The following is an 11,397-nucleotide window of genomic DNA, read 5'->3' as shown; positions in this document are numbered from 1 at the left end:
CATCACCCACAGTTAGAGAGAAGACATGGGCAACAGATGGCACGTGGAATTGGATGGTTGCAGGGATTAGAAACGAGGGTGGGGGTGGGGGAGGGATATGTAGACCTCCAGCAGGTCCCTGGCCACTTTTGTAGAGGGCCTGTTCCGGGCCCTGTGCAAAGGCTATGGGAGGGCCACGTTGAGGGGACTGAGACCACAAAGCTCCACTCTCAAGTTGGCCAGCCTCTGGTCATTCCTGTGTGGGGAAAGATTTCCAGGTACTGTTCCTCTCCTCTCTTGTGACCATTCATTACTAATGAGTGCATTTTGTTCTATTGAGTGCAGCCTCAGAGTGCTTCACAACGTATAAATGGAAAATGTAACATAAATAGAAATTGGGCAGAGAGTAGGGAGAAGTTAGGAGTGATGATAGTTCATTCATTAACACATAGTTTTTGAGCAGTGATTTTAAGCAGGTCCCTGTGTTAAGTAGCAAGGGGGATGAAAAGATAGACCATTAGGCCCAGCAATATATAATGCTTTTTATTTAGCCCGATATATTAAAACAATATTATTTCAACATGGAATCAATATAAAAATGTTAATGAGCTATTTTACATTCTTTTGGAACTCAGGTGTATTTTGCACTTACAGCACATGTACAATTCAACTCAAACTAGTCACATTTCAAGTTCTCAAAAGCCGCACGTGGACAGCACTGCTTTCAGGATCCCAGACATACGATTTGTGGACACACGTGCTCCCAGGGATTGCAAGGGTTAATTTAAAGCCGGCTGCCGCCATGGAACCAGTGGGCGTTGTGAGCATCAGCTCTGCGGAGCATGCCGGGAGTTGTAGTCCGCACTCTGTCCGTGGGGTCCGATGGGAGTTGTAGACAGAGGCCCTGTGGAGCATGCTGGAAGTTGTAGTCTGCGCCAGTCTGCGGAGGGGGTCTGCGTATCATGGCCGCCTACGCCGCGCTCTCGTACTCTTCCGCTTGGCAGCAGAAAGTTTCGGTTCTGTCCCGCCGTGGACCCACGGGCGCGTAAGTGCTGCGGGTGGCCGTCCGGACTCATGGGGCACCTCTAGTTGCTGTCGTCTCCGGAGCGGAGAACTTCCCTCCAGGCGCGGCTTGTCACCTGTTGCCCTTACCGCCTCCGCCCTTATGCCGGGTGTCCCACAGACTCCGCCGGAGCCCTTGCCCAATGCCCTTGCCCTTGCCCAGCGGGCCTAGGAAGCACCTAGGGCCGGTGAATCTGACCCTGGAACCCAGGCTGCCTCTGGTAATCAGTTAGAAAGACAGACAGCCCTCCTCCCCCCTCCGCCCAAACACCAGTTCCAAAACACCCGACGGCCAAGGATCCCACATGTGTGGTCTCAGAACAAGTCTTGGAGTCTTTAAGCACAGGAGGGACAGGTCTCCGAGTTTCTGCTTGCATTGTCCAAGAAGCCGATAACCTGAAGAGGCGTATTTCCTGGCTCAGCTGGGCCGGGACAGCCCAGACCTTAACTTTGCAAAACTCCAAGACTTAACTTTGCCCGGGTCTCTCCCCTCTCGTAAGGGGACGGTTTGTTCATCCTGGGCCATCCGCAGGCCATGGCCCATTCTCTTTACCCACTGTCTCTTGTGATCTGGTGCAGGGTTTCGAGATAGCCCCCAGGTGATTGTTCCTGAAACACCTGTGGATTTTTGGATTGTGGTGTGGCTGCACCGGACTTCGGCTAGGGTCCGTGATATGAAGAACCTAGGCCGGAGGGTGTAAGGGGAGGGCTGAATTTTACTTTTCCTCAGAAAAGCATGTGTGGTTGACACCTTAACCTCGTGGCTCCCAGATAGTGCACTTGTGTCATCTGATGCCTCTTGTCACTCTTCACAGTTCCATCCGCTGCCCCCCTCCAGAGCAAAATAGAGCACTCTTTGAAACTACCGGTGTTGGCCACAGCCTCTCTGCTCCTCTGCCTGTCTTACCACAGCAGTTTCCTTTCCCAACAGAGAAGTGGGTCAGGGGCTCTTTGAGGGCAGAGGATCAGGCGTTAATCTGCTCACTGCTCTCCTGCCACTTCCAGCATTGTGCTCTGTAGCAAGCTTAACTCCCCTGCCATCTGCCTAATGCGGGCTGCTGGGTATTGTAGCTGGGGAAGAGCTGTCACGCTGAGGTTTTGCTTTCAGTGGTTCCCACCCCTCTGAAGTGGGCCCATGTTGAGTAGGTTCCACTTGACCCTCCCTCCCTTGAGAGCTACTGTTCAGAAATTATTGAATGCCCTGTACCAGTTATGAGCCATTATTATTAATCACCCTGGAAATCAGAGTTAATTGTCTCAGTGATGGGACGGGGCCTTCTTTGATTAAAAGAACGTGAAAAGGCTTTAGGAAAAAGATTTTCTGTTTCTGTTAAAAGTGTTCTTTGCGTAATGCTTCATTTAGTTTTTAATTTGAGAAAACAAACATACAGAATCATTGAAAGAATTGTATAGAGAACGTATACCCACCTGTTAGATTCTACAGTTAATATTTTACTCCAGTGATTTTTGTGTTGCTTTAGAGTCGATCCTCTAGCTACTCTTTGGATGGTCTTTGCTCCTTGTGACTGATTTTGGGACACCAGCATGGGTTCAGGAGCCATGCTTTTAACCTGGTCCTTCTGGGATGGAATGGCCCCCACAGATGTTTGTGACAAGAGGAACCACCCAAAACAGCACAAGATCAGAGCAGTTGGTAACTTTGTCCCATGTTGGTCACTGAGACTGTGGGTTGCTGCCTCTAGAACATACAATAGGCACTCAAGAATGGCAGTCCCCGTCTTCCCTTTAGGGGAGCGGCTTGGCTAATGGGTAACCTGCATTTTCTGGTGATTCCAAGGACAGCTTTGGTGACTCAAAACCAAAGTGTCTTTAAACCTGAGGCAGAGGAAGCATATTGTCTAGCTGTGGTGTCATGGTGAAAATCACTGATAGGAACTCAAAGTCTGGAGCCACATTCACTAGCCAGCCCAGGCAGCAGAGCAGGTAAGATTCGTTAACCAGAGGCCACCTGTGAGCAGAGATGATTCGAGTTTGGCCTTGTGAACATCTGTTCACCTAGTGGATGGATGTCATTGTGTTGCTCAAAAGATAAACAATATTTCCTATTTGTGATCTCAATGCCAGATTTCTTTTTAAGCTTTTGATTGGTTTAATAGCCTCTGTTTGAACACCTAAATCAATCAATAGGGTGGGTTTTGAACTGTTTCCATGGGTCTCTGTTTATCATGCTGTTTTTAGATGTGTTACTGTACTGTCTCCATAAGAGCTTCGGCCTCAGAGTGCATGGGCTCCCTGGCTTTTACAAGATGAGGATGACAGAACTGTGCTGATTTGGGCAGGAGGTGTTTCTCCCTCTTCCTCACTTTGGAGCCAGTCAGCCTGGTGGTTTTAGTGGCCGCCAGTGGTCCTTGCTGTTCTCTGTGGCATTTGAAAGAAACCAGGTGCCTGTTTCTAGTTGGGTCAGATCCTCTTTGCAGGGATGAGGATGTGCGTGTCGGTGTGTTTCGGAGGACAGACTTAAGGAGAGTCTGTGGTCTGGCTATAGTCCTGTGGCAGTGTGGCTGGTTTCAGAGCCCAAGGGCAGGTCCGACTAACCATCTCAGGAGCCTGGGGTACTACACCCTTGGCCTGGGGCAGAAAACCGAGTTAGGGGAGCCCTTGGAATCCAGAAGAAAATCCTGAAGGGAAAAAGCATTCCAAGCAAGCCATTAGTCTGCAGAGGGCTAGGCCAAGAGGAAGATCCCTGTAAGAGGTCCAGGGTGGGCTGGCAACTGAACCAGAGGTGGTGGCTTAATGTGCAGCTGGAAGGAACTGTAGCCCCTGGTGCTTTTTCCAGGGCATCTACAGCCTGGGTCAGGAGCGGGGCCTAGAAGCCTCAGCCAAAGTTAACCACCGAGAATGCCTGTTCTTCTCCTTGCACACCTCCTCCGTGGAGGAAGGTAAAGGGTAACCTCTCTACACTGTATCTGAAAACACACACACACACACACACACACACACACAGTAGGAAGAGGTCAATACTTTGAACTACATGTACCATGGGTCTCACCCAATCATGGCATAATCTTTATCGCATTATTTGTTACGTGATAGGGAATGGAAATTTCACAAGATGAATCTGATTCTGCATTCTGAATAGGGTCCAGCTTGGCAGGACTCAGCTGTGATTGAGAGAAGAGAAGACACTTTCCTTGCCCATTGCTTCCTGGATGTTTTCTCTGGGCTTGCCAGTGAGAAGACCTCTGCCCTGCACCCCCAAATGTGGATATATGGCTCCTTCCTGAGCAACTGCCCACCTTCGTAAAAAAGATAGCTTTCTCCAAGCCCAGAAGCAACACCGCACAACCACAAGTCCCTCTTGACCCTGCTCTCCTGGGTCAGCAGACTGGAATCGGGGCCAGTTTTGTGTATGTTCCAGGGGGAGTGACCAAGAGACCTGGGATTGTTGGTGGGAGGGAGGGGGCCAAGAGAAGTTTCAAGAAGTGATGGCAAAGTCTCAAGTCTTCATTCCCTTTAAGAAAGAGAAGATTATAAGCAAGGAGTGGTTTGGGCGAGATGACCCAGGCCTGCAGTTGGTCAGCCCTTTAATTATAGGTCTTTAATTATAATTGTGTCGCCTAATGAGCCTTTGTTCACATGTGCTGAAATCTTGGCCTCTGAGCTGGCCTCTCATAAACTCTCGAGCACTCTCCTGGGCACCATCTAGAAGCTCTGGTGAGGGCAGTCTGCCTGACCACCGACCGTTTCAGCACGGAGCCCCAGGACCTCCAGGCCTTCAAAGCTGCAGGTACCAGCCAAGTGCCCCCTTTCCATAGGTGGTAACGAGGTAGATGCTGTTGGGTGTGCAGAACCAGGCCAAGGCAATGGACTCTTCGGAAAGGCTTTCTGCTTTTGACTGGTCTGAACTGTCCTTGTTAACATTCTTTCCCAGTCAGGGTGGAATTGACAACTTGTATGCCCCAGCTTGTTCAGGAGTCGGGGAGGAGCCGACTGTATGGTGCCCTCTCTGGGTCATGTCTCAGCTATTGTGTTGGGAGCAAGTATGGCAAATTTGGCAGGCAGGGCAGGGTTGTCTTCTATGCCCCAGACCTCCTCCTCCCCTTCTGATCCTTCTTTCCTTATGTGGCTACTCAGATGCTGTTGTCAACTGAAAAAAAAACACAACATGAGAGCCGTGGGTTAAGTTTTGTAAAGGGGGGGAAGGTCAGTATCATAGATGATTTTAGTGAAGGGGGTACGTGCAGTCAATCACACATTTTGGCAAGGCTTGCTGCTAGTCACAAGGAGCAAATGTCACTGTTAATGATTTGAGTGCTTTTCTGTATATGAGAAGATGGAAGAATTTAGGCTCGTAAAATCTTCTCCTGAAAATATCGAACTATCGGAAGGCTTGTTCTGCCAGTTTTTCCCAGAGCACAGAGTGCCTCATTCCTGATCTCCACCCTGAACTCCTTTCAGGATGTCTTGAAGGTCAGTGACTGCAGTGGCTTAATCCTTGTAGAGGCAGATGGCAAGTGCCAATTTCAGCTGGCACTGTGTTTCTCCTGCCAGAGCCAGTTTGGGGACAACATCATGAGTATTAGTCATTTGTACCATAGTGTAAAGAAGTTTACAGCAAAGAGAGGGAATGAACCAGAACTTTGTATCTTAATTTGGGACTGAACTGCCGTCTCTGTTGTTTAAGGCACATCTAGGCAGGTATGGGAGGAATTTGGAGGTCAGGGAAGATCCTTTACCTCTAAAATAATACATAGGCTGTGATGAGGAACCCAGGTAACAGTACCAGGTAATAAATAAGAATTTTTAAAAACGCGTTTAGTCCCTTTTCCTCTTTACCAGAAGATTGGATGTTTTCAGACATTCTGGATAAGGTTAAACATAATTTTGAGTTGTTGGCAAGAGAATCCAGTGTTCCCCCAAATTTTATAAAATGAATTTCTCCGGTATTTGAAAGAGCTTGCTAGAGACAGTGATGGAGGTGTTCACAATGTCATGCAACAAGGACCCTGGGTTGATGGAGGTGATTTGCACTTTGGGGGCCTTGCAAGGCGCTGGAGTCCTGGAGCCCATGGCGGTATGGATAGAAGCAATCTCTGAGTGTCTCCTGAGTTAGGAGAGCAGTTTGCCAATGGGTTGTAGAGGTCAGGATCGCACTGGTCCATGCCAGAAGTCTGTGATTCCCGTAATATAATAGGAAATATATATTTGGTCTTTTACCCTGGTTCCTGGCACAGAGCTTCCAAAACTCTTGGAATTTCCTGAGTAATAGGAGTGTCTTTTGTTATTCATAGCAAAACCCTTTCAACCATAAGCATAACCATATGCTAATAAGATGACTCTTCATGGGCCCCTGGATAGATAGCTTCTGCCTGAGGGCTGGTTGCCAGAGGACTTTCAGCCCCACCCTTAGGCCCCTCTGGGGAGTGGAGAGGGGCTGAAGGTGGAGTAAAGGGCCAGTGGCCAGTAATTTAATCAGTCATGCCTGTGTAATGAAACCTGCATAAAAACCTCAAATGTCAGGATTCTGAGAAACACTGTGCTGATGAACACATTGAAGTGCTGGAGGGCGCAGAGCCCTGAGGGTATAGAAGCTCCCACCCCCCCCCTTATCTCGCATCTCTTCCATTTCACTGTTGCTGAATTGTGTCCTTTAAAATAAACCGGTTATAGTAAAATGTTTCCCCAAGTTTTGTGAGCCGTTCTAGCAAATTATAGAACCTGAGATGGGGATTTTGGGAACCCCAGTTTATAGCTGGTTGGTCAGAAGTACAGGTAGTGACAGGTACTGGGACCTGTGACTGGTGTCTGAAGCCAGGGCAGTCTTGTGGACTGAGCCTTTAACCTATGGGGTCTGCACTGGCTTCAGGTAGTTAGAGTTAGAATTGAATTGAGGGACTTCCCTGGTGGTCCAATGGTTAAGGCTCTGCGCTCTCACTGCCGAGGGCACGGGTTCAATCCCTGGTCGGGGAACTAAGATCCCGCAAGCCCTGCGGCATGGCCAAAAAGAAAAAGAATTGAATTGAATTGCAGGACACCCATTAGTGTCAACTGGATATCGGTGTGGGGGAAAAGGCCACACATTTGGTGTCAGAAGTGTTGTGAGTAAAAAATATCTCATCCCTAAACCAAAGGGCAAGCTTATCTAGAGACACAAGGAAGTTGACCAAGGAGTGGAGAGCGACTGTGCCCCATTCTGTGTCTTTTGAAGTTTAATAATAACCTCAGGGCCGGGAAAAGGGAGGCCAGAATGCGAAGAGTCATTCTTTCAAGTCCATGAAAATAGCATTCCTGTGGTGACCATTTGCTTCCTGAAAACCTGTGAGGTGGTGATCCACAGCCGTGGTGGGTCACTGTGACCTACAGGCCCAGCAGCGGTCTCTCAGGGCTCACTATCTTGGTGGTGAGGCAGAGGGTCTTTGGAGAATCAACTTGTGTCATCAGTGGTTGGGCACAGCTCACCCTGTGACCTGGAAGCTTGGCCTCAGCGGAGGGAGGCACTCCGAGGCTCAGGCGGAGAAGGCCTCCTGGGCTCGGGCTGACACTTGCGGCTTCACCAAAGTGCCAAGAAGTCTTGAAGGAGCATGTTTCTATCTGTTCAGGCTCGTCATTCCAAGGTGCCAGTTTGGTTTACAGACACTATTGCCCTTGTGCCAGGCTCCAAAGAGGGCTGGTTTCTAGGAAATCCAGCTGGTCGTATAGTTCATGCGTTGTCCCAGCCAGAGCCTGGATGACTAAGAATCTGTTGTCGTTAGTGCTTCCTTTCCAGGCTCCGCCCTCTCTGTCATTTGCGAGTCTCAGCCTAGTTTTAAGAAAGTATACACAGAGACCCAGTGGACTCATGGGGTATAGGTTATCTTCTTACAAGATTATTTCTTCCCGAAGGTACAAAGCTCTCTGGTGACCATAGTCAAGTAAGGGGAGTGCAGGTAGAGAAACAGCCTCTACACCTGCTGTACCCTCCACCCTGGCGCCCTTTCCTCCTCAGGCCTCTTCAATGACCTCCTGTTCATCACCCACCTCAGTTGCCATTACTGAGAGTGTCCACCATCCTCTCCCTTCCCCCAGCAGAATGAAAGTTCCCTTCCTCAGGTCCCATTGCATCTTGCTAAATTCATACCGATGCTGCGCTTTTGTTTGCTGAGATAAGATGTACAGTATGTGAGTTTTGACAAATATATGTTCATCAAATATATACAGTCATGTAACCAACACCATAATCACGACACAGAGTAGAGTTGCCCACCAAAATTTCTGCATACTCTCTTGTAGTCAGACCCTCGCTTCCCGCTCAGCTCCTGGCACCCATGGATCTGATTTCCCCCCTGGTGTTTTGCCTTTGTAAGAACAGGATGCAGATGGAATCATAAAGTAGGTAGCTTTTCAGTCTGGCTTCTTTCACTCGGCAAACATCATTTGTTGTGTGTATCCCTGGTTCATTCCCTCTCTTTGCTGAATACCCATAACTTTTTATTCATGTCTCTGCATGGACCTCTTCTGCCATATCCGCATATCTGGATGCTTTTCTGTCTGTCTTCTTGATGCACAGTCGAGCTCCTCCAGGGCTGGATGGTGCCTTGTTGCCCCAGTATCCCCAGGCTGCACTTGACAGTGTGGTGCCGGGACAGCTGTGCATTGACAGTGATGATCCTTGGTCCTCTCCTCCTCGCTGGGGGAGGAGCCAAGTGTCTGCCAAGGCAGCAGAGCCCCTGCAGAAGTCTGGCCCATCCTGGGCTCCTGCTGTCTAGGGCCCTGGCTGGTCCCTGCTCAGGCTCTGTGTTCAGCAGCTGACCTAGAGAGCCGCCCAGGGATGGGCAGGCTGGCTTCTGGTAAATCACACCCACCCTCGGTTTGGTGTCTGTGATGGCAGGTGCCAGCACTTGCTAGGGACTTGGGCGGAGTCTTTGTGGATGCCCTGACTCTCTGGCGCTCCATGTCACGAATTACTGGGAGCGTGGTACAGGTATGTACCTGTCTAGTTCCTCCTAGGCTGGAGAAGCCCTCTTTGGGCCTTGTTTTCACTGACTCACAGCTGCACTGGCTTGTGAGTTAAAAACAGGCCTTGGCATATCTGCGCCTTGACAGGCCCTCCCCAGGCCTCAGGCTGACCTGGAATGCTTGTGTAAATATTTGGAGGAACTTGAGGTTGACGACCATTTCTCCCCCTGGATCTTCTTGCCTTGTCTCCTAGAGCAGTAAGGCAAAGAGCGTGGTGGGAGAGTGAGGACCAGTTCATGTTTGAAACACTCAAGGTGGTGGCACATTTGAGAGGCGCTGGAGTTCAGGGCAGTTCCTAGAAGCCAGTGGAAGTGGTTGACATTTGCTGTAGTGACAGTGGCTCCGTTGTAGAGCCAAAGGGGTTGAATTCAGACTGACCAGAGTTCACATTACGATTCCCCTCCCTACTGGCCCGGGGCCTTAGACAGGTTACACAGCTTCTCTGTATGCCAGTTTCTCCCTTGTACGCTATCTATCTCCCAGGGTGCTGCTGAGAATTAAAATGAGTGAGTGTGTAAAGCACCTAACAGGCCCAGTGCACAGCAGGCCCTCGTCTAGGGGTGGCTACTAAGGCCACCTCTAGTCTTGCCAACTGCTTTTGCCAGCAAATGTTACGCCTTTGCAGCGGACATCTAAGGAAAGGGTCAGAGGTTCTGAAAGGAGAATATGGTGGTGTCCAAGTGCGTGTCCAGACCTCCTTCCGATGCTGCTCGTATCTCCTCCTCTTTGTTGGTCTCCAGCCACCCCTGTGTCCTTAAATCACTTCAGCAGCTGCCCAAGTAGCGATGGTAACTCGGGACTCACCAGCCGTGAGAGAACTGTAACCGAGCTTAAAATAGAGACTGCCCTTGACTGGTCCTGAGGGCTGCGCAGGCCCCTGACGGCCCCTGGCGTCTGCCCTCCCAAGCTGAGCAGGACTCTGGTGGCTGGAGGCTGCAGACCTCCCTGAGAGGCAAGCCAGGCTCTCCTTGGTCCGGAAGCCCTTAGGGTATGTGTCCTCAGCCTCAGGCCTCCACCGCTGCCTGGGGAGGGGGGAGGGCCCGGCCTGGAGGAGACGGCAGATTTGGTGTGGTGGCACCTTAGGCTTAGCAGGTCAGTGAGCGGGGTTGGACTAGTTCTGGCCTTGGTGTAGGGGGATGGAGGGAGCCACTGGGAAGCGTTTTTAAAGGTGGAAAGTGCGGCAGGCCTGCCTAAGGGCAGACTAGGAGCGGAGCTCAGAAAGAACAGGTCATGCTATTTAGTTGATCTTGTTTCTTTTGAAGCTCCCAACCAGGTCCCTGTGTCTGAACATAAGTGTATCAGAGAATGCCCACAGAGCAAGGCCCACACAGAAAGGTCAAGCCCTTCCCATTGAGGGAAGATGCCCAGATGGGGCGACTTTGTGCCCAGAGCAGTGTGCCTCTACTACTGTCTTTAAATTGTGTCTGTGACCGCCTCCTCCACGGCCTCCTTCCTGTGCAGGTGCCACCTCGGAGTCTGACCACTGCTGAGCGGCCCCAGGCAGGAGGCCCACAGCCGGGAAAGGCGGCCCCTGACGGTCACGGTTACCATGGCGTCCACCAGCGTGGAGAGCCAGCTGCAGAGAACCATCCACGATTTGCAAGGTACGGCTTGGCTGCAGGGCACACCGAGCTTGGTGTTGAGAGAGCTGTGACTGTGCTTTTGCTGTTGCCAGCTGAAATTAGCCCTGTGATCTGTGTTTACACCGAGAGTAATCAGAGCCCTCGGGACACATCATATTGAAATATTTGGGGCTCAGATGTCCGCCCTGTTAAGGCTGGGAGACCTTGCCTGGCCCTCCTCTCAGGCACTGTAAAGGCACTTTGTAAACAAAATCAAATACCTCTTTCTGGGTCTGGGTCTGATTTCTGTGTGTGTGTGTTTGTGTTTTCAAACCACCCGTTAAATCTTTGAATTGTGAGTCTCTGGGAGACGGCGGAACTGGCTCATTTGCAGAGATATTCTGCCTCCTTCTAAGCAGGAAGACGAGACACCCATCTTGCTTGTTTTGCTCTTCCACCTGGTTCCGGGTGGGACTCACTCCAGTTCTGGGCCTGCTGCCTCCCAGACTTCCCTGAGTTCAACGTTGCCCAATGAGAGAGACTTGTGGGCCTTGGCTCACTGGACAAAGGCAAGGCAGGTGGGGGTGCGTGTGCAGAGAGCAGGCTCGGGAGGAACCCGCTGTGTGCTGTACTGGCTGTGGAGTCCAGGGCCCAGGTTCACCCTTTCAGGTGACGTCCCAAGGGGAGAATTTTGGCAAGTCTTCCGTCCCTCATGGATCACCAGGGCAGGTCTTGTAAGCCTCTCTGGAGCACCAGCACATTTGCTACAACACAGTCTGAAGCTGACTCCTTCCTCCGTGTCATGGGGACCCCAGTGACACTCTCCTGACAGACTCAA

General features: G+C 50.6%; 1 protein-coding gene across 8 annotated transcripts in view; it reads left to right on the top strand.

Moving 5' to 3' along the window:
* Positions 1–11,397, top strand: part of FYCO1 (FYVE and coiled-coil domain autophagy adaptor 1) — a 113,456-nt gene that overhangs the window by 26,432 nt on the left and 75,627 nt on the right. The window contains exons 1-3 of one of the 8 annotated variants that reach the window (XM_022573372.3): positions 936–1,024; positions 4,142–4,789; positions 10,459–10,601. In XM_022573372.3, coding sequence (XP_022429080.1) covers positions 10,547–10,601 — 55 coding nt within the window. In that variant the 5' untranslated portion in view covers positions 936–1,024; positions 4,142–4,789; positions 10,459–10,546. Of the gene's footprint in view, positions 1–799; positions 1,025–4,141; positions 4,790–4,815; positions 8,371–10,458; positions 10,602–11,397 lie in introns of those variants that run through there. The other 7 variants (XM_022573371.3, XM_022573373.3, XM_022573370.2 and 4 more) reach the window with 7 other exon arrangements.

The sequence above is a fragment of the Delphinapterus leucas genome, chromosome 10 (assembly GCF_059928025.1).
Source record: "Delphinapterus leucas isolate spDelLeu-1000000601 "Yukka" chromosome 10, BTC_Dleu_Yukka2, whole genome shotgun sequence".
NCBI classification, from domain to species: domain Eukaryota; kingdom Metazoa; phylum Chordata; class Mammalia; order Artiodactyla; family Monodontidae; genus Delphinapterus; species Delphinapterus leucas.
This window is presented reverse-complemented; position numbering and strand designations above follow the sequence as displayed.